We start from the raw sequence: 22,377 nt of genomic DNA, 5'->3' as shown, positions 1-22,377 counted from the left end.
ATGTGTTTCTTTTGACTACCGTATACGATATTGTGCAAATCGGTTATCCGTAAAAATAAATAAATAAATAAAACACTTTACAAAGATTAGGCAATGTCCAGAAACCAAAATGAAATGTTAAAAAATGAACCACAAAGAGAAACAGGTTAAGGTAGTAGGAATGGGACATAATTTCAACTGAAAGTTAAATGACACAAAACGATACTGGATATCATTATCCGATCAGCGATGCCCCATAGTTCTTTGTTCTTGTTTTTTCCTGTTTCTCATTGTGCTTTGCTTTTTTTTAACATTTTATTTTGGTTTCTGGAAATAGCTTTTTCTTTCTGAAATGTTTTTTTGTTTTTGTTTCTTACAACTTTGTTTCTGGAATTTTGTTTTGTTTCCTATAATGCATTTCTAGTTTGCTTTTTTGTTGTCGTTGAGATCCTAAAAATGCTTTCCCGTTGAGTGATTTGTTGATGTGATTTTCAGGGCCACCGTAATTATATATATAGGTATGTGTACAGTTTATAAAGTCTTGGCTTTTCTAACATGCTTTTCTGAAAGAGGAGATTTTAAGGTACATTCATGCTTAATTTGGTGGTTGTACCACAAAACGTGCAGTTATTTTAATAACTGGCTCAAGCAGGTGCAAGTCCACAATGCTACCATTTGTAAGCGGGCTTGGGAGAATCCGTCAATCACAAGAGAACAATATCGTTTTTAATGTTTAATGTTGGTGCCAGTGGGCACAACATGCTCTTGATAAGACATTTAAATGGTCATTTTATAACTTAAAAACAGAAAAAAAAAAATAACAGGAAAAAACTAGGATTGGAAAGAACATGTTAGAAAAAGGAAGCACAGCAGGATAGTTCTTCTGATTAATATAATGACTGAGTGATAACTTAATTTCTTAATAGAAGTACTTCCTATTTGGAACATGAAGGGTGAGGAGTCACATTGATCAGTTCTCATACAGTCAATCGTCAAACACTAAACTCACCAGGCATGTCGACTCCAGCCCAGAGGGAGCGGTGTAAATGCCTCTCACTCTGGATACGGTCTGGTTGTAGTTGACGAACCACTCCGTACGGATCATCAGCTCGGGAGCGTACGGGATCAGATTTTCTTCACTGGAAATCAAGTTAACAGGTCAGGGAAGGACAGACTGTGTGTGTTTGTGTAACATCAAGCTTGACTAAAAGCCTTACCGGCTTTGCTCCGATGCCATTTCTGGCCTGCGTGGGTCGAGGAACATTTTTGGTAGAGACAGAATCCCTCCAGAAGGTAAGCCAACTACCACAAAACAAGTGGAAAGAAACGTGTTGTTTAAAAAATGTTGAAGAATGAAGAATTCAGAGACTTCAACACATGCAGTAGGAGCTTACTGAGGAGATGGCGACTCGTGATGCCTTTCTCGGTCAGGGTGGCCTCCATGGTAGAGATGGAAGAGGGGAAAATGTAGGACTGCTGAAGCACCTGAGGAACAAGTGGCCGGTCGAGTGAGCTGAACGCTGTGCTGTTGTAGAGCTCCATTCCTTCATAGAGTTCAATCACAGAGAACTCGTTCCTGCGAGATTTGGTGCTCCAGTACTCATACTGTGGAGACAATCTCAGTAAGTCCACAGAGAACATGTTTTCTCCTTTACACTTTTAAATATTTCTAGATGATGATTCAGAGATTGGGATTTATTCTGCTCTTGTTGATATCAGCCAGGCTTACCACAACCCAGTTTTCAGAATGCACAACGTGCACTGGTCCTCTGGCTTTTCGCTGAACAGCCTCATGGATGATGCGACCAGTTACGCCATCAATCAGAATGATCCCCACGAAGCTGCGCTCCTGGTGCAGATCTGTACTCTCAGTCACCACGGCCAGAAGATTAGGGTTCAGGTACTTGAAACAGATAAACATTTAACATGTTTTAAAAGAGAAGATGTCAGGCATCAGTATGACACCTAAAAATCCCTGCTAGTCAAGGCCCCCTTATGAGGATACCCTCCGGCACAGCGGAGCATGAGTATTCCTGGCGTCAGGGCCCCCAGGTTATGGACAGGCGCACCGCCGCACTGGACAGTAGTCAACGAGACGAGGGCCAAAGGGGGAGCCCGGGCCCAGAGGACCCGGCGGCCAGCCACCACCCAACCGGAATCCCGCCACAACAGTCCAGCAAATGCCCGGGTGACCCAGAGATCCTGACACACCCACAGCTCCTCCCCCACCTCCCATCCACTACACTACCCAGTATACGACATTTACCGTAGAAATCAGACTAAGGATTTGACAAATGTGTATAGACCTCAATGGGTTCATTTTGGTTCATTCTTTAAGTTCCACTTCAATGAAATAAATGAAAATTAACGTTTTTGCTGTTTGTAACATTTTCTTGTATCATTTTTCGATGGAGGACAGATTGCAAACAAATAGATCCATTAATGTCTTCATTTTCCTTGTGCAACTGGATTGCTCCAAATTGGCTTGCGTTTTGCTACGCTAATGTTAGCTTGGGCTCATGAGATGCTGTAAGCTAGCGGGAGAGAAGGTAAACAAAGAGCTGATGGGAAATTAGCGTAGGCTAACTTCCATGCCAAAAGTCCCATCCACAACACAGAGGTGAATTTTTAAAGAGCTCTCTCCGCTCTGCAGAAAATGTCTTAAAAAAACAACACAACCTTCTTGATTTTGGCCAAAAATTGCATAACCATAATTGAAAAAAAACACTGGGAACGATTTTACAATCGAAAAAATTTTGTTGGATTGAGACTTTAAGATAACTTGCACCTCTGAGCATATTCTTTGATGTATAAATAAAACATTTTACTTTTTAAAAACTAAAAGATTTCATTTTACATCAATTCTTGCTATAAAGACTGTTTTAACAGCTCATCTAAAAAACAATATTAATATAATATGTCACAAACAATATTTTAGTTTTAACATAAGACAGAGAGTAAAACATAGGCCATAACAACCTGCATAAATAAAAACCAAAGGATGTTTCTGTACCTTGTAGAGAACACTTCGATCTCCCATCACTCTTCCCTGAGAATGCACATGCTCATTAGGCTTCTTCCCTTTGACGGAAACAATCTTCTGTGTCTCTGTTGGAAGGGCCACCTCCCAGATCTGCTCAGTTGACAAGTCCTGAAAATACACACAAAATCACACATTTGTTGAGTATTATTCTCTTGTGACTCATTGAAGCAATTAAAGTTGCACTCACCGTTCTTAGTCTGTATCCGGAAAGTCTTCCTTGATTTGAGTCCACAAGAAAGAAGAATATGGAAGAGGCCATTTCCTGGAGCTGCTGCAGCACATACTTGGTGGAAGGGAAGGCAGACACCTGAAGTACAACAAAAAAAAAGTTTAAAACTTGGTCATAAAATTAAAATAGTTGATTTTAGGGTATAAAAATGTAAGATTTTAACAAATAGTTGGAAGACTGTAGTAACTGACCTTGTACTGATCATCAATGAGAAGCAAGACTTTGGCATAATCCTGGTCCATGAATGGCAGCATGAGTGACTGAAGTATGGGCTGAGGTAGAGCAGGAGGACTGACATGACTCATCTTTCCATATATTGGGTTAAATACGTGTAGTGAGGCCAGGCCTGTGTCCTTGAAAAGTAAAGCACACAAAGAAAAATCAGAATACAAAAATGTACAGACTAAAAGACTACTGTGAAATGAGGTCAAACTTGAAACCAAGGCTCATTGCTGTGTAACATACCTTGTCTTTGATAAGCAGAGTGCATTGTGGGGGATGAGGGAAGTGTGCAGTTGTCCGTTGCACCATTAGTTTGAAGGCAGCGTTGGATGGGATGTTTTCAAGGTAATGTTTCCATAAAATTCCTCCAGTTTTGCTGTCAATCCCAAAGAGCTGACAAATAAACAACATAATTAACAAAAAAATAACGCTTAACTGTAGAGGCAACAATAATTTGAATGAAGTTCATTGTGTTTCACTTCACTTTAGGCTTAGATTAAATAAACAAGATCTGTCTTATATTGCTGTTTAATGCTAAAAGTATAAATTAATTGATTCAGATAGTACACTTTGGCTTCTACCTTCCCAGATGCTGTAACCATAACCATCATCTTTTGTAAGTTGAACTCGTCTCTGGACAAGTTCTCCATGCTGATGTCGTTTTTGACTTGACTGCGGGGCTTGCGGGCGTCATAGAACAGCTTCCAGAGATGAGCGACCCACGCCTGGAGCAGGATGAGCTGTGAGGAGAGCCTCTTAAACACCATGGACATCAGTCCATCTGGACAGAAAGAAAACAAGTCCTGGTCAGCGAACGTCTGTAGACTTCAGAGTGAGAGTTCTTCAACATTGAATGGAGCAAAACAAGAGAAGAAATTCACAAGATAAGAAAGATCAGATTTTTTGTACACATAACAACATCGATCAATGTTTGAAATGTTTACCATCAAGGGACAGGACATCACAACGGGCAGTTTTAATTCAAGGAAATACTTTACCTTGAATGGCTGAATCCATTTGCAGCAATGAAAACAGAACCAAATTAGAAGATGATGAAACTTTCAAAAATCACTTTGATTCATTCATCCAAAGACACCCAAGAGTAGCTTCTGTGAACTCATTACTGGCGTGAGAACACCAACCCCCCCAAACATTTCTTTAAACTTTATTGATTAATAGCTGTTAAACCTCAGTGTTTTTCCTTTCTTAAAAGCCTGCACTGCAATAACTAAATCTCAATGAGAAAATGTCTGTTTTGCTACAAAAATAATCAGATTAAGGAAAGTTTTTTATTAACAAAATAATCTAAATTTAAGAATATATGCTAAGAATATTTCTCTGAATGACAAGATTTTATTTTTTTAAATAAGAGTTCTTGGCAAGAGTATTTGTGTAATCCATTGACAGATTTTTTGCTTATTTAAAGATTTTTTTTCAAGTTTTAAGAATGTTTAACTTATTTCTAAGGGGCCTGTTTATGCACTGTAAGATTTGTGAAATACACAGAAGTTTGGTACAATTTCCAATTATTGGGACATACAGCCAACGTACCCCGACGTACAGCGAGAAAGGGTTACAAGACTGCAAAAAGCTAAATGTGGAAATAATAACTAACCCATGTGACATCATTAGAATAAAGAGTAGTCTTTAGTTAGACATTTACCGGTCTTTTTGCCAAATTCTCCCTCCAGTTCTGCCTGCGTTCCAGTGAGGGGCAAATCCACCATTTCCATGGTCAACACATCTGATAGGGCCTCCTCTCTGGTCCACAATACACGCCCTGAAAAAATAAACTATTATTCTTCTGCAATTTACCATTTTAACTCTCCACACCCAGAAAAAAAAATCTGCTTTTTTGTTATCATTTCTATTAACAAAACAATGACTACATTTCCCCCTTCCATGAGTGTGGAAAGGATACATCTTTGAAAACATCATGAAACTGTATTTCACAAAAAGGCTTGATGTCAGCTACACATCTGATGACTCAGAGGTGGTATCAATGAAAATGGAAAAAACAAGGCAAACTTGGCTCTTCAGAAAGAGATAATGAATAGCAGCAGACATCACAAAACCTGAGAGACTTCCACTCACAACAAAACTCTCACGCACTGGAACTCTCTAAATAATCGCTGAGGTGGTTTCTGCACGGAAACAACAGTTTTTAACATCAATTTAGCTTTCTGAAAGTTGTGATGAAAGTAGAAGTACAAATAACACTTTAGTGCCACACCGCGGCAGAAACAACACCACAAATGTGTGTTGGTGTTAAATTATCCACGCGCTGCCTCATTAAACTGCTTGAAAAGGGAAGCCGTAAAATGAGACAAGATGCTAGTACATGAAACTAAACCCAACGTGTGAGCCTAGCTTAACGTAACAAGATTAGGCTCATTACACGATTAATGAGTCATCCTACCGTCCTGCCACAACTGGGTAGCTCCATTTAATTGGTTTAAGAAAATGTGTGAACTTTGTTTAGGATTTTACTTTGATTCTACATTTTTGTTTTTGAAAATCTGATAAGATACTTTTTACAAAGTCATAGTTTCAAGTATGTGAACCCTCTGGGGGTACCTCAATTTCTGTACGAAATGGACACATGATGTGTTTTTTTTATCTTAATTTAAATCACATTGATGAAGAAAAACATTGCCTGCTGAAATCACACCAAAATATGTTTTACTGAACACAATTGTGTGTCCAGTTTGTGCATAAAACAGAGTAATTCCAAAGGGTTCACATATTTTCTCCTGCAACTGTAAATGTAATGTAAGTTTTTTGCACAAATGCAGCACAAAACATCCTCAGAGCCCAAATCCCACACTATTTGTAATTTTATATTGTTTAGTAGAGTGTACAAGAAGCATGATTTACTGTATGATTTTTGTAAAGACTAGTAATGTTTATTGATTATCCCAACAGCAAATATTTGCAGTCAGCTCAATATAAAATACTATTAAAACTAGTTGTTTTTTTAATGCTGGTGTCATGATAGTCTCATAACTCTAAAAATTCACAAGTTTTTGTCATTGTATTCCAAAATTATCAGCTTTGTTTTTGTCATTGAAAACAAATAAATAGAAATAAATCCAAAAATGTTATTTCAAATCCAGTGTCCTTTTTTTCGTTTGGTTCTTTTGTTTCCTTGCTTTCCATACCTGGCTGCTGTAAGAATGTAAGTGTGTGGTCTTTGGTTTGCACCATCACTCTGTAGCCAACAGAATCATCTTTCTTCAGAAACGCTTGAACATTCAGCTGAAAAACAGAGTGAAAACAAATGACTGATAAAAACCAACCAGCATTTTAATCTAAATGTTAACAGTAATTTTACAAATACATAATAATGTTATGGTGGGTGACAATGATGACCTATGGACTCACCTTTTCTGGTTTCCCACCATTAGGATCCATGGTAAAAATCAATGTGGTGTCAAGAAGTCTGCGCCCAGTTTCAGCATTAAAGAGGTTAATACTGGAGGCCTGTGAGGAAGGAGCAACCTTAGATTACTCATCTAAAAAAGTACCATAACAGCACTTTACATAAAATCACTCCTGACTATACCTGTTCTCATTTCCAATACAAAAGGTGCATTTAAAAAGCCTTACAGATTCCTCATCCAACCTGTATGTCTATTTTTGACACACCGATTTAAAGATTTTTAAGTTCAATATTTGAGTCCCAAAATCCAGTAATGAACATGTAAGCGGTATTTTTTCATGAACTTACAGTTTTATTTTTTGGTGACATGACAGCAGCGACAGTCTTTTCTCCAGTGGTTGCAAACGAAACAAGCAGGGCCTAAAAGAGAAGATAAATAGGAATAGGATTTTAAAAATTGCAACTTCGAGCTTACAGACTTCTGTAAGTACCAGTATTTTTACATGTAACCAAAGACTCTGTCAAGTGTAGTCATATGACAAACTTGTCTTTAAAATAACATTTAAACCAGTAAAGAAAAATAATTTTAACTATTAGAACTAATAAGTATATGCATCAGAAAGTTAAAAGCACAATGGGTCCTCAATGCTGAGTATTCAGCTTTTAAGGTTGACTATCACACAGTGCAGAATGTGATGTAGTTTTCTGAGGGCTATCTTTTTTCTGGTGCACAAGGCTCAGTTGTAGATGCCTGCAGTTAGAATTAAAGCATTAACGATAACATCAGCCTATGTAGGAACATAGTTTGCACAGTTTGCACTTAAGAGCGACGCAGTCTTTTGACCGTCTTGTGTGTTATGTTTTTGTTTAACCCTCAAAAGTTACAATGTATATAATGGTGCAACCATAATAGATGAATGACAAAAAGAACCAAAGAAGCAGATTGTTTTTTGTCATCTGGGCGCATGTGAAGATGCTGGAGAGGTGGTTGGTGCAGAGTTTGATTCTACAGCCTCAATGCTTAAAACATAATTTTGCAATTAGAAAATGAAAAAAAGAGATTAACAAAGTAATGGAGTCAAGGTGTTTTATAAAAAGTAAACATTTTGCAATTTCAAAGTGAGGTGTTAGGTAAAGAAATAGTAACATACTGGTTTGAAATCCCTCAACACCACTAACTGCCCATTGTTGAACTGGAGAAGAACATAGTGATCAGGAGCAAGCTGAAGGAAAAACTCTGAACGTGGCTGCTTGGCCGGGTTAGGCTGGTGTGACACTAAAGATGGACGAAAGTCTGGATCTACTTCAAGTTCCAGAGACTGAGGGAAGACAAAAAAAAAGTCAGTTTTCATTTGAAAACATGATTAATGTCTTACAGTTTGAAAAATCTAGCAAATGACATTAAAATATAGTAGTCAGCACAGAAAAACATTTGTCACATTACAAAGCAGAAATATATATATTTTTTTACCTGTAAGGGAATCTGGTTCAATTGTAACTGCAGTTTCAAGTCAAGTGTGTAAAGGGACATAGTTGTAGAATCTACACAGATCAGCAAGTCTTGGTCAACCATTTGACAGCTTTCTGGTATGCTGGACAACCAAGGAGCTTCAACGGAGCTCTGCAACCGAGACAAGGATTAAATAAATACAATTGTTAACATTTTTTACTTGCTGTACTTATATTATTTTCAGCTTTATGCATTATACCTGCTGAAGTATCTCTCCATCATCACCACTAAAAGCAACAATAGCAATGTGGGAATGGGGAACAACTCCCAAAACATAAACTTCACTATTTCCTCCAGAGTATACGGTTTGGTAATCCACAGTATCACTGTTGAGATAAAAACACAGGTGGTCAAAAAACAGTTCCAAAGCTCGTAATGTGTGGTTTAAAAAAGTGTTTCGATAACATACTATATATAAAAGTTTTATTGATAAAATTGACAAAAAGATTATACAAAAATGATTAAAATAATCCTTATATTTTACCTGTCTGGAAGGTTCTCAATCCATTTTTGATGACCATTAGACAAGTAATGAAGAGAGATGGCGGTTTTCTTCAGAACAGCAACATTTTTAACCGTGCCTTGTTGTCCAATTAAACATGCAGACTGAAAGCTTGAAGTAGAATAAAAATAAAACAGTTCAAAGTGTAATACAACAACTGAAAAAGACTGTAAAAAAAAATACACACCTGCCGGAGTCAAGCACAGCTTCCCAGTTTAAACCACCAATATTTGTCTCCCAGGAACGCAGGAAGCGGCCATTCCCAACAACTAATACTGCGTCTAGAGAGGAAAAGCAGTTTTTTCAAAAAAACTAAAAGATCACAGAAACTAAAATCTCTGAAATCCAACTCCTTTACCTTGTCCATTTTGCAGAAAAGCATCAATATTTCCCTCTGGGCCAGTCTTGTCCACATGTCGCCACACTGTAACAGATATTTGTCTTTGCGTTCAGTAATTTGTGTTAACATTAATCATTGACTTAACCACTTTCAGATAACTAGAATACTCACAGACTTCCCCCGTCCTGGTATTTAATGCAGCAAAAACATTACTCTCTGTTGCTAGAAGAACTTTTTTGGATGATTGCATATGTGCGTCAAAATGACAAAAACGAACCTTGCCTACATACTGCTGCCTCCTGTTAAACACAAGAATAAGAAATTAGGCAACAAATCTTCCGCAACATTAATTTGCTCAAATTAGACACCTCAATGAATAATAATGAATAATGCAGCCTAAGAATATAACCTTAACATTAAGTGCCCTTGTTACAGCAGTGGTTCTATTACACTTTCCATTGCCATTGATACAAATGAATAAATACTTTAAACAGAAATCGCTTCTATGAGAACCGTCTATCCAAAAAAAGATAGTAAACCAACGGTAGAAATGGTATAATTTTTAAACGAATAAATTAAAGCTTCTTTTTTCTGAGAAGTTAACCCCACATAGCGACCCGCAGCAATTCCTGTGACAGGTGTTAGCATTAGCATTCCCACATTGTAAAAATAGAAAATCAAAGCAGACATTCTAACAGTTCGTAAATAACTTATTTTACCAATCAAATTTTCCAACTTGATCCTCAAACACGGCATAAACAGTGCCACATAAAAGTATACATTTAAGCAACAACAAAATTAGCTTTGCCATTGCAGCAGCAGATTGACTGCTCTTCCGCAAGAAAAGGAAGTACGTTGTTGTCACTTCCGCTTTGTCTTACAGAAAAACAACGACGCTAAACGGATGACTGCCACCTAAAGGCAACGAGTATTATTAATTGTTATTATTAATTAGTATTATTAATTATTAATATTAATTGGTATTAATTATTATTATTATTATTATTATTATTATTATTATTATTATTGTTATTATTATTATTATTATTATTATTATTATTATTATTATTATTATTATTATTACGAAAGATAGCAACTGGGTAGTGTACCACAGATATTTTTTTTATTTGATATAAAGAATGAAATTCTACATAATAACTCAATAATAATTTTATTGTTTTCTTTAGGAAATTTGAGATAAAAACATGAAATCATAACAAATAAATAACAACTAAACAAAAAATGATTTAATGTCTATTTTGCGTATTCAGTGGAGCAACTAAGAAAATGTGACTTAAAAAACTGTTCTTCATAATATGGCCAGTATCAAACCTGCTAAATTCATGACCAGTTTTGACAAATTCAGAAGAATAAATGGTTGCATCTCATGAATGTTCTACAATTTGCTTCTGAAATAATGACACAAAATTACTGTTTTACTATAATTTAAATGATATTCTTCGTGAATTAAAATTAATATTTTTCAGGAGGTTCATTCAGATCGTTGTGCAAAATTGTGAGCGCCCCCTGTAATTTACTTTCACAGCTCTTTCCGCCACAGCTACCTTTTCTATGCTATTTCAAGATGGCGTCAAGCGGAGGCGATGGGGAACACGAATGGACAGCGGCAGTACGACCGCTGTTATCAGCATCGTATACCGCTTTTGAAACGAAGGAGCTACCTCAGCTTATTGGCTCTATAATTAACAGGTACCTGTTTACATGTCAGAAAATAAAACGCTTCCGTTTGCCTCTAACTTATCCCAACACTGTCCAGACCTAGCTGTCTTGCTAACTTAGCTTAACTGACAGTGAGATTCTATGGGAAACAACATTGAGCTAACATTAGCAGCTAATAGCCGCTGAAACTTGCTCTGATCGAGTTCGTTTCAGACTGTAGCCAGTATGCTAACTTTTTAATGTGCTCTTGGGTTTTAATAACTATTCATTAAATACGTCTAAAACAAGTCCCCCAGCCTTTTCGCAATCTGACTAATTTTTGGAAGTCACCCAGCAGCTTTATAAACGTCCTATTGTGTGGCATTAAGATGGTTTTTAAAAATTGCTTCATCATTAGCTAGCTAACTCAAGTATTAGCTAACCATGGGCCCGCACGTATACGTAGCGTCAAAATGGCCCAATCAGGGGAATTTTGATTGTCGTTTGACTCGTTAAAGCTCAAATACATTCTTCTTGTGCATCGAAGTTGCCAAACTGAGTTTGAAATGTGACTGTCATGCGTGAAATCAAGCGTTATCTAAAGGTTAAAAGTTGGAACCCAGATCGTTGCATGGTTATGTTTGGGTTAAAAGTAGGCGTGGACCTAACTTCTTTTTGCTTATTTTATTTTATTTTTTTGCCAGTGACCAATGTTTTCGTAGTGACAAATTTAAGAAATTAGAAACAAATACTTGAGCTCTGTTGTAGTTTATTTGCTCCCCGGTCTGTACTACTAAAACTGAATTCAAGTGGTTACTTGATACTCCAATCGTCTGGGCTAACACCCAGTGGAGTCTGAGAGCTTCCTATTATGTTTAAGTTTCATTTTCCTTCGAAACGCTGCCAACAAATAGCTAGAGTTTCTCTAGATAAAATGGTTTATAACATTTACCTTTTAATTTATTTTCTGTTACAGTAACAACACACTTATCTTAAAACAAATTTGTCTTTCTATTGAGTTAGTAAAAGTAATCACGTCAGTTTATAGAAAGCCGTGGGTGATTATGCAGTGTATAAAGTCAAATGCAACTAAATTGAGTTGGACTTTAAAAGATAAGACTATTATTTTTGTACAATACTAAAAACATTACAATAGGTGTAACACTCACTTTTAATTTTTTGCTTTAATTTCAGCAGTGCCACATGATATTTCTAGTGTTCACATTTGTTATTTTGGTTGGAAAAACGCTAGTGTTTGATTATGTGATCCCAATAAAAATGTTTGTAGTGTTAATACTTTAACTTTGTATTCTTTTTTGCTAAGTTCTTTAACTTAGGCTGTTAAAGCGAAACAAGCTGAACTTCTTGTTAGTTTGAAGGTTAAATTGTGATGCTGCTGCCTGAACCTCCCTACATTGTTGTAATGTTCTTTTTTTCTTTTTTATTTTAATGTTGCTATTGTCATTGCAGTGGATAGAACTATATTTGCATTTTATTGATTAGTTAAAGCTTAGTTTTAGGGCAACCTTACAATTTGTGTTGGGGAAAAAATTTTAGTTTTTTAGATCCTAAAAAGAAGTCTAACTACAAGTAGGATTCTTACATTTCATGTTTGTTTAACTAACTCAAAGTAACTTTCAAAATGCTAATTTTGGCTTTTTAAATGTGGTATCTGTTGCAGAAAAAAGTTTTTCTTAACTGTTCTGTAAACTAGTTTTAAGCTGTTGGGTAGTGTTAAATTGCATGTTAAAATCCTAATATGTGACAGAAAGTGTGATGAAGAAGCAGATGTCTCTCAGTGCTATTTAGGTGTAAATCTATAAGCTGTAGTTGTTCTTCTGACCAGAAGGATCAAAGTCTGAAGTCTCTTCAACTGTGAAAAACCCCTTTTGGTTATTTTTAAATGCTTAGGCAGCTTTTTATTTTCAAAGTAAGGCTATATTTTATAGAAATGCAATTTAAAGGAGGTCACAGAGACGTAAAAATGTTACTGCGTGCGAAGGAATTCTGAATCAACAGTGATGGGTCCTCTGGTTTTAGTTTAAACTTTTATAGTGGGGTTCAGTTGTCCAAAAGTGTTAGCTTAAGAGAAACAAAGATAATTCTCTTGAAAGCAAAAGCAAAAATTTGAGTGAGATTTGATAATAAATTGTCATGTCAATCTTCATTTAGAAAACGTGGTATTAATTAATCACATCCATGAATCTTTTTTAAAATCTGTTTCTACTTTTCAGGAAAATAGAAAGCTATTTGTTTTAAAAGAACTGTTTGTCATTTTCTAAATACAATTTGTTGATTTGAAGTCGCTAGTTTTGGCAAAAGAGTTTTTCATAATCTAATTTGTCAAACATAGTTTTGAGCCGTTGCTCCTCGTCTTTGGAACTCCTTCCTATTGTCGTTGAGTCAGTTCAACTCCGTTGAGTTTTTACTTCCCAGGTCAACGTATTTTTATTCAGGAGAGCTTGTAGTTGATTTTAATTGTTTGATGTTCTTCACTGTATGTTAGTTTGTTTTACCTTTTTTTATTATTATTATTATTAAATGTGTTTTGGTTTGATTTTATACAGTCTTTTTGTAAAACTTTATTTTTTTTTCTGGGAAACGTGCTATAGAAATAAAGATATTATATTTTCATTTTTTCTATTCTGTTCTATTTTATACCATCTGTAAACGGCTCTTCTATCAGTGATAGGATTGCAGATGCTGAATGAATTTTACTTTTTGGCCAAATCTTCTCTATATTTCTGTGTTTTCTTTTTTAAGATGCAATTTACATTTGTTTCCTTAAACTTATATTTCCTTTTTTCTTTTGCAGTGAATCAGACATTCTTCACCATGACAAACAATATGAGCCTTTCTACTCCTCGTTTGTGGCTCTTTCTGCACATTACATCACCACAGTTTGTGGACAAAGTATGTGTCATTAGTTGCTTACTGATAAATATAGGTACTTTTTCCCCCAAAGATCACAAAAAAAACTTTTTTTTTTTTTTTTTTACTGTTTAGTACCAAGGAATCAGTTGCTGTCGGTTGCCTCAGCATGCAAAGTATTGATTGAATTCTCGTTGCTTCGCCTTGAGAATCCAGACGAGGCATGTGCAGTATCACAGGTGAGAGGAACCACGCAAAACGTTACTGAAACTTTACAATACCTCGAATATTTTGCATTAATTTTAAGACATTCCCATCAGTCACCTGTTATTCAGTTTTGTTCTTTCATGTTGACAAAAACTTTTACAGTAAATTGGTGGCTAACCTACTTTTTTAAGCTTGTTTTGTGTTTATGTTCATGTAATAACATTATGCATGTCTCTTTTTGGTCTTTTCTGTGCATTTTGTTGTTTTTGGCAGAAACACCTGATTCTTCTAATAAAAGGCCTTTGCACTGGCTGCAGCAGACTAGATCGGACAGAGATCATTACCTTCACTGCTATGATGAAGTCTGCCAAGTTGCCTCAAACTATCAAGACTCTTTCAGATGGTATGCATCTCAAAAATGTTCCAAACAGTTCTTCAGTAATAAAAATAAAACAAATCTGTTGGTAAAAAGTGAATAAGTTGCTAAAATAGAGTAAAAGATACCTAAATTATTTATTCCCTTTATTGGCCACAATGTTTTTAATTCTGTGTGACTATACTGAAACACAGGGTTGCCAGAGACTAAAAAATAGTTTTGCTAAACAAAAAACTTCTCTGCACCATTACTATGCACTTAACTGTTTTTTTTTTCTTCACAGTGGAAGATCAGAAAGACCTACCCAGTGCTGTGAACCCAGAGCTTCGACAAAAAGAAGTTCAAATGAACTTCTTCAACCAACTGACTTCAGTTTTCAACCCTGACCTCACCTCCATCTTAGGATCCCCTTCATCAGCACACATGCAGGTGAGTGTGACATCCTGATTGGATTATAGCTAAGATCAAATCATGTTAAATAAAATACTGTCTGAGGTTTTTAAACTTTAGAATAATGATGTTTTGTCCATTTTTAGGCTGAGAGTGATGGTGATGACCAAACCACAGATCAAGCTGTTCAGGCCAAAATGAAGAATGCCTTTGTCTCTCAGAATGTGTCAAGCCTTCAGGAACTCGGTGAGTAACGATTCCTCTGTCACATTTGATTTGAATCTTTTAGCTTTTTCCAGTAAACCTTCAGAAGTCTTAAATTTTGCAAAACTTTATGAAAATATTTTTTATTCTCTAAAGATCAATTTAAAAAAAATAATGTTTTTAGTGTTTTTAAACATGTTATTGAAACATTTTTCTCATGATTACATGTGTAAAATATTTTAAGATTAAAAATGCCTTTCTAAATATTTCTCTTTTCAAATTATGATGATGAGGAGCATGCAAAAATCCAGGGTTTGAAAAAGCTCGGGGTTTGTGATGCAGCAGCTGTCATGAGTGGACCAAAGTCTCCTTTCTCCACTACAATTGTGATGCATCCACATGCAGAAAAATAGATCCATTAATATCTTAATTTTCTTCATCTGAGCTACCATCTGGCTAAAAACTGTATGACTGGACACTTTGAATATCCCCTGCTGTTTTTGTTGCTATACTAATGTTAGCTTGTGGTTGTGACAAGCTGTAGGCTAACGTTATATGTAAATAAAGGCATGCTGGGATATCAGCGTAGGGTTACAGTCCTGCCCACAATTTGGAGGAACGTTTTTCATGAACCTCTGCTGTACTGCATAAAATATGTCTTAAAAAACATCCCAGGCTGTTTGATTTTTGATTAAAAGCTCTATAATCATAACCACCAGGAACTATTTTTAAACGGATATAAATATAGTTGGAGTGGTACTTTATGTGTGATTTCTGTTTTGAATTTTTGCTAATTTTTTAATGTTTTTTTAAAAACGTGTTCCTAGGTGGGTCTGAGAAGTTACTACGAGTGTGCCTCAACCTGCCCTACTTCCTACGTTACATCAACCGGTTTCAAGATGCTGTGTCAGCCAACTCTTTCTTTATCATGCCCGCCACAGTGGCTGATGCCACTGCTGTCCGCAATGGGTATCTACATGTTTTGTTTTATATTTGATGATTAACATTGTTGGTGTGTTCTTTTTGAGACTGAATCAAGTAAAATAACTTCTGTGTCACTTCTGGACTTTTAATGCATATTTTAAACGTTTTCCTAGGTTTCACTCTTTGGTGATAGATGTCACCATGGCTCTGGACACACTTTCTCTGCCTGTACTGGAACCTCTGACACCAGGGAGACTATTGGACATGACTGTGCTGGCTTTGAGCTGTCTCTATGCAGGTATGTGTTCTCTCACAAGTAAATTAATGTTGACATAAATAATTCTGGATGCTGTGAATGCAACTATTAAACAACAAATAATTCAAAGAAAGGGAAACAAATCTATTGTATATTTTTGTAGACAAACTTGAATGTCTGTAGTGAACAGAAATACATCTTTCATCACAGCAGAACATAGTAAAATTAAATCAATAACATTAATAAATTAAAAAGATTTATTGGAATAAATACATAAAAATCCCAAACTGTATCACCTCCATACAATTTAAGACAAGGAGTTAAGGAGAGTAACAGCAAATACTTTTTTGAAGGATTTCTTTTCATTGTCAAATACAAATTGTTTTATTTAAAGTTTTGAAACAGACAGAACCAATAAAAAAATGGTCTGAGTGCTGCATTCAGTTCCTTTTTCCTTTTTAGGTGTGAGTGTGGCCACTTGCATGGCCATTCTGCAGGTTGGCAGCGGCTTGCAGCTTCGCTCTGCCTCCACAGGCACAAAAGAAGAGGACTATGAAAACGATGCTGCAACAATTGTTCAGAAATGTGTGAGTATAATGAGTTTGATTCATTAAAAAAATCTAAGCTATTAACTTTATTTGTCAAATAAAAAAACATCAACATTCCTAACAGCTGGAGATTTATGAAATGATCGGACAAGCAATCAGTAACTCTCGAAGAGCTGGGGGAGAGGTGAGTTTCAAAACATTGCATTAAGTGTATTTAAGATGTTTTGATCCATTTTACTTCACTAGTAGATTATTTCAAAGATCAATGTAAGAAAAAAAATACCTCATTATTTTTGCTTTCTGTTGGTGCCCTCAGCATTACCAAAACTTCCAGCTGCTTGGAGCCTGGTGCTTATTGAACAGCTTGTACCTGATTCTTAACCTGAGCCCAACCGCCCTGGCAGATAAAGGCAAAGAGAAAGATCCACTGGCCGCCCTTCGAGTTAGAGATATTGCTGCTCGCACAAAGGATGGTGCAGGATCGCCCAAGCTTGGTCCTGGCAAAGGGTATGTCTTTATGATGTCACATCATATGACAGAAAACCTAAAAGTCCTGTTGAATTGGTTTTTGGTGGGTCACAAGGGGGACTTTTTCTTAAATTGTACTAATTTACTTATTTAAAAAACATTATTTGCTATTTTGGACAAATACATTAATAAGTAAAAGTAATAAATTGAAGTGATATGTACATTAACTGAATTTTATTTGCATTTTTCTTCAGGCATCAAGGATTTGGAGTTTTATCTGTTATTCTGGCCAACCATGCCATCAAACTTTTGACTTCACTTTTCCAGGATCTGCAGGTGGAGGCATTGCATCGGGTAAGAAATGCAACTATCCAGTGCTTTTTTTCAGTTTTCCTTGTTTTTAATCTATTTACCTCAACTAATTTATTATTGCTAACTCGTGCCTCTTGTAGCTTAGCATCAGTGTTGCTGACAAAGACACATAACATTATAACTATTATTATTATTGCCTCCCGTTTGTTTTGTTTCCACCTTGGAAAAAAAAAAATAAACATAAAGAAAGAGTTGTACACACATCTGTAAAGATGTGATGTTCTGAAGGCAATCTTTTGTCATTCGCCTCTCAATCTTCATTTGCAGGGTTGGGCTAGTGATGGACCCCCAGCTGAGCTCAACATCATGGCGCAGAGCACTTCCATCCAGAGGGTCCAGAGATTAATCGACTCCGTGCCCCTGACCAATTTACTTTTCACTCTTCTCTCCACTTCTTACAAAAAGGTGCAAATGTTTTTACTGTTAAGTGATATGACAGAAAGGAATGACAGATTCTTGATCAGCTGATGGATATGTTAAAATGTAAAATGGACAAAAACCTAACGGAAACGGACACTTTCTGTTACATGTGATTACTACTAGATCAGGGAGTGTCAGGAAACCATAAAATATAAATAAATGCATTTATGAGAATAATTGAAAAAATATGAGGAAAAAAGTCAACATTTTATGAGAATAAAGCCATATACATTTATGACAAATATATAAAATTATGAAAAAAGTCAAAATTTTACAAGAAATTAGTCATACCATTATGAGAAAAAAGTCATACAAATGTTATTCAAAACTTGTAAATTTACCAGGAAAAAAGTCCTGCTTTTTCAAAAATGAGCTGTTACATTTCACTTTTAAAATGCTTCAACGAAGACTATAAATTTAGCCTGTTTAGTTTATGTTGTGGGACATTGCACTGCTCAAGAATCTTGCTGAATCTGATTTTTTGTTTTTTTTTTGTAAAATGCAAATTTTTTTTCCAGAAATTTTCCCAAAAACATGCTTTTTTTTTCCTTGTAAAATTGTCTTTCAAAGTCATAACTTTACAATGTTATTCTTGTAAAATTTTGTCTTTTTTACTCATAATTTTATTTATTTATACTTGTAAAATGTTGATTTTTCTTTTCAGAATTTTTACGACAGTTCTCTTATAATTTTAGCTCTTTTTTATATAGTTGTATTTTTGTATTTTTCTTCTTTAATGGTGTTCCTAGTACTCGTAAAAAACAGATTGGATTCAAGACAAAAGTAAAAAGGGAGTGATTGTTTCACACACAAAACCTGAGTTCTGGTCTTCTGCTTTTGCTTGTCAGGCATGTGTTCTCCAGCGTCAAAGGAAGGGCTCGGTGAGCAGTGACGCCAGTGCTTCGACAGATTCCAACACCTACTATGAGGACGATTTTAGTAGTACAGAGGAGGATAGCAGCCAAGGTACTTTTTTTTTATTTTATTTTTTTTTACATCTGTTTCCTATTTTATTCAAAGTCTCTATGGTAAATGATACATCCACATCACATTTAAACATTGTAAAAGAAAAATGGTAAACAGCAGTTTAACTGCAGCATCTCCTGTTTTCTTAGATTACGTTTTCTATAGTGATATTTTAGTCTTTTCTATGTTTATCATAAAATGGGCTTTCTTTGCTGTGAGGTTTTTTTTCCCTGACATGACATTTCAGCTTCTCTATTTGTTCTAGCAAATGAGTCTGTGGTCATGTGATAACCACATGAATTTGATTAAATTATTAACTACTAAAACTGGAGCACTTCCCATGCTGTGAAAATAACAGTAATGTAAAGGTACAAGCTCTGTCTGTATGTTATAATTTCACCGAATCACCACAAAAATAACTTTTACTCTGAAAATAGAATCTCTGACAGTAAAATTCAAAAAGCTTTAAAAGCAGAGATCAATATAACACATGTGTTTGAAAAAGAGGTCTTTCCTGAACTGTGAAAGAAGTGATGCTATGCAGCTGGATATGAATTGTGTTCTGCTTTATAAATGTAATGAATCTGCAGTTAAACATTAAAAGCAGAAAAACTCAATGAGCCACAAACAAATAATTCATCTGCTTTGAAAATATGATGAGCTTAACTAAACACCTTTTTAATGTATAGTTTATAAGGATGTATTTTTGGCATTTTCCCTTATACTTTAATCATTTATAACATCATGCATTTTTTTGTTACTTCCAAAAATACCTCCAATAAATTCAATTTTCAGTTTTTAGGAACCACTTCACTTTATTACAGTGTTTTAAATGGCTTTTATTGCTGCTTCCTGCTAATTAAGCATCAGTAATTTACATGCTGCTTGCAGAACCTCTGAGGTATGTTCCTTTGTACAACATTTTCATGTCAGGAGTTCTTTGTGCAAAAGTGTTTCTAAGAGACACATCCTCCTGAAGGATTTACTCTGGCAAAAACAGCAGTTGGAAGGTTAATCGGCTATAGACGCAGTCGGTGATGTAAATATCTTTTTTGTTTCGTTACACAATGACAGAGTGTAGTTGACAGTGTTTACTATTTCAGCAGAAAGAAGACAGGAGAAGACAAATGCAGCTTGTGTATCAGGTCAGCAGTTTTCTGTCCTCAGGTTGAAGACTTAGTGTCCACATCACTGTCTTAGATCTGTTTTTGTTTTGTTTGTCACACAGTTTAGGCTCTGAGCTTCGAATCCTAGTAACCTAGTAAAAAAATTAAAGCCAGAGATGAACGGCCCGAACAAAAAATCGATCTTTCAATGATATAAACTTAAAATGGGTAACTTCATCTGTGGCTTCTTTGTTTTTAAGGATAATACCAGTATTGTTTGGTATCTTGGAGTTCAATATTTTTACTATGAAATATATTTGATTCAAGCTCAATTGTACCTTTGAAATGTACCTAAATACTCTGTCAGGACTGTTTCTTTACTTTTGGAATCTAAAATAGAGTAGACCAAGGCTGTGGTATTTGTAGTTACCTCATTGTCCTGTGAAACAGTCAACAATTTATACTATTTATTTCTCACAGAATAGGATTTAACTTAGCATTAAAGAAATTGCATAGTACATAAAGGAATAAATAACCGGTACTCCCATAAAAAAAAGAAATGCATTTGTATGAACTGTAGCTTTCCATTACACATATGCACAAAACTTTATTAAAAATCTAGAAATATTGATAGAAAATATGTTGCAGTTACACAGTTTCCATTAACCCTTCTGCTATCTTGTGGGGTCAAGATGACCCCACTCCCAACATCAATATGCCTAGGATAGCACAAGGGTTACATCATACTTATGTGAATAAACACACAACACATGCAATAAGTTATTCAAAAACACAGCGACCGATGCGAGCAATACTTTGATTTACAGTAGATGCATTCACATTTCTGCTATGGCACTAGCGCTCATCATCATCTATCAAAGGAGACGTCGGCATCTTATTTAGGCCATGGAGCAGCAAGCTCCTTACATGTGGGAGTAGGTACGGATTTTTTTTTTGGGGGGGGGGGGGTTTGTTGGTGATTTTACAGATGAGCTGTGGATCCAGCATTTCTGTGCAACACGCTCACCTTTTGATGAGCTGTGTGAAGCTATGCAGTGCCCAAGGCCCTAAGCATGAATGTGACTCATTTAGTTTGAAAAAAAGCTTCCAAATTATTTTGATATGGCTCAAAAACCACCTCCTCCAAGCATAAAAACTTTTTTGATAAATACAATTTTTTTTTTAATTGACATTTTTTCAGTAGGTGAATTTATTATCATAAATCCAGTTTGCGCAATTTCATAATCAATGGAAACGGCTAATGTTTACTCTTACTGTTATAAATATGTTTTTAGAAGTCTACCTGGTATTTAGTTTTATTTAAAAAAACGGATGCATATTTTAAAAAAGTGATACAACTTTTGCAGTGTTTTTGTTGACATAAAGAATTAAAATTCAAAACAATGTATCTATTGAAGCACCACTTCACCACCATTTTCAAATTTTCATACATAGGAATCAATTTTATGCAGTTGTGATTGGTAAATCTTATGACAGGGAAGGATAACAGACCTGGCAGTTTCCTTTTTTTTGTCATTTGAAAACAGTATTGTAAAACCTACATCCAAATACTGGTATGATTCTTCAAACAAGTGAAAATGAATTACGCTTCCAGGGCTTAAACATGCAACGCTACATCCTGCTGTCACCCTAAATTTATTTCTTTAATTTTTTTTACATTTTTTTATATTAATTTTTTTGGTGTGTGTTGCATGCAAATGTGAACATTAACTTGGTGTGTTATTTTGTTTAAAAAAAGGGAAGTAGCATCTTGTTAAAAACAATTGGAAATATCTCACTACAGTTTAACACCTTAAAGCGCTGCTGTGAAAACATTCTGAAATAGAGGATAAAGTTGGGTCATTGAGGAGGGAAACAAAGGAAACGTATGGCGGTTGAAAGCAAGACTGTATGATTGGGACCTTTTTGCCAACCCTGTTTCTCAGACCCAGCTTTACTGGCAAAACCAGACGCACTGGCAGAATCTTGCATTGTCTCTTCGTGACTTCCTTGTGTAATAAAAAGAAAAAGCTGGTGGAAGTAGAAACACACTAAAATCAAAGGAAGGGACACCAAAAATACTCTGATCTAATTGAGAAAGCAAACTTATTTTTAGTCACAGTTTAATAAAAAAAAAGGCAGCTGGAGTCTTAATATTTTTATATATTTAAAAAAAATTATTAAGTATTTTAATTTCATTAAGTGTTTAAGGATTGAGACAATTTAGATTTTTGAGCAATTGTTAGTACATTTTTTAACCTTTGGACAATTCCATTTTAAAGTAGAAGATATTTAACATTTGCATTCAAAATGAGACCTGCACCATAATGGCAGAGCAAAAACAAAGTTGTTGTGCTGCAGTTTTCTGAGTAAATGAAAAATAACTAAAAGGAACTTTTGACA

The 22,377-nt window shown here is 35.4% G+C and overlaps 2 protein-coding genes across 9 annotated transcripts in view; one reads left to right on the top strand and one right to left on the bottom strand.

Moving 5' to 3' along the window:
* emc1 (ER membrane protein complex subunit 1) overlaps positions 1-10,081 on the bottom strand; it is an 11,689-nt gene extending 1,608 nt beyond the window's left edge. Inside the window, exons 1-22 of one of the 2 annotated variants that reach the window (XM_024292298.1) lie at positions 9,927-10,081; positions 9,379-9,506; positions 9,226-9,291; positions 9,055-9,148; positions 8,850-8,978; positions 8,565-8,691; positions 8,327-8,476; positions 8,007-8,174; positions 7,204-7,275; positions 6,858-6,956; positions 6,635-6,731; positions 5,137-5,253; positions 4,472-4,480; positions 4,055-4,254; positions 3,717-3,866; positions 3,443-3,604; positions 3,210-3,329; positions 2,993-3,130; positions 1,709-1,882; positions 1,374-1,584; positions 1,197-1,281; positions 989-1,118 (exon numbers count right to left, since the gene is read on the bottom strand). In XM_024292298.1, the coding sequence (XP_024148066.1) occupies positions 989-1,118; positions 1,197-1,281; positions 1,374-1,584; positions 1,709-1,882; positions 2,993-3,130; positions 3,210-3,329; positions 3,443-3,604; positions 3,717-3,866; positions 4,055-4,254; positions 4,472-4,480; positions 5,137-5,253; positions 6,635-6,731; positions 6,858-6,956; positions 7,204-7,275; positions 8,007-8,174; positions 8,327-8,476; positions 8,565-8,691; positions 8,850-8,978; positions 9,055-9,148; positions 9,226-9,291; positions 9,379-9,506; positions 9,927-10,018 (2,718 nt within the window). In that variant the 5' untranslated portion in view covers positions 10,019-10,081. The remainder of the gene's footprint in view (positions 1-988; positions 1,119-1,196; positions 1,282-1,373; positions 1,585-1,708; positions 1,883-2,992; positions 3,131-3,209; positions 3,330-3,442; positions 3,605-3,716; positions 3,867-4,054; positions 4,255-4,471; positions 4,481-5,136; positions 5,254-6,634; positions 6,732-6,857; positions 6,957-7,203; positions 7,276-8,006; positions 8,175-8,326; positions 8,477-8,564; positions 8,692-8,849; positions 8,979-9,054; positions 9,149-9,225; positions 9,292-9,378; positions 9,507-9,926) is intronic. The other variant, XM_024292299.1, reaches the window with a different exon arrangement.
* Positions 10,082-10,758: 677 nt separating this feature from the next.
* Positions 10,759-22,377, top strand: part of ubr4 (ubiquitin protein ligase E3 component n-recognin 4) — a 51,084-nt gene continuing 39,465 nt past the window's right edge. For 5 of the 7 annotated variants that reach the window (XM_024292295.2, XM_024292293.2, XM_024292292.2 and 2 more), the window contains exons 1-15: positions 10,759-10,917; positions 13,682-13,779; positions 13,873-13,976; positions 14,218-14,347; positions 14,604-14,749; positions 14,857-14,956; positions 15,742-15,883; positions 16,012-16,136; positions 16,557-16,681; positions 16,767-16,826; positions 16,959-17,149; positions 17,365-17,464; positions 17,750-17,887; positions 18,751-18,868; positions 19,972-20,013. In XM_024292295.2, coding sequence (XP_024148063.1) covers positions 10,793-10,917; positions 13,682-13,779; positions 13,873-13,976; positions 14,218-14,347; positions 14,604-14,749; positions 14,857-14,956; positions 15,742-15,883; positions 16,012-16,136; positions 16,557-16,681; positions 16,767-16,826; positions 16,959-17,149; positions 17,365-17,464; positions 17,750-17,887; positions 18,751-18,868; positions 19,972-20,013 — 1,744 coding nt within the window. In that variant the 5' untranslated portion in view covers positions 10,759-10,792. The remainder of the gene's footprint in view (positions 10,918-13,681; positions 13,780-13,872; positions 13,977-14,217; positions 14,348-14,603; positions 14,750-14,856; positions 14,957-15,741; positions 15,884-16,011; positions 16,137-16,556; positions 16,682-16,766; positions 16,827-16,958; positions 17,150-17,364; positions 17,465-17,749; positions 17,888-18,750; positions 18,869-19,971; positions 20,014-22,377) is intronic. The other 2 variants (XM_024292297.2, XM_024292294.2) reach the window with 1 other exon arrangement.

This window comes from Oryzias melastigma, linkage group LG7, assembly GCF_002922805.2.
Source record: "Oryzias melastigma strain HK-1 linkage group LG7, ASM292280v2, whole genome shotgun sequence".
Classification (NCBI taxonomy): domain Eukaryota; kingdom Metazoa; phylum Chordata; class Actinopteri; order Beloniformes; family Adrianichthyidae; genus Oryzias; species Oryzias melastigma.
This window is presented reverse-complemented; position numbering and strand designations above follow the sequence as displayed.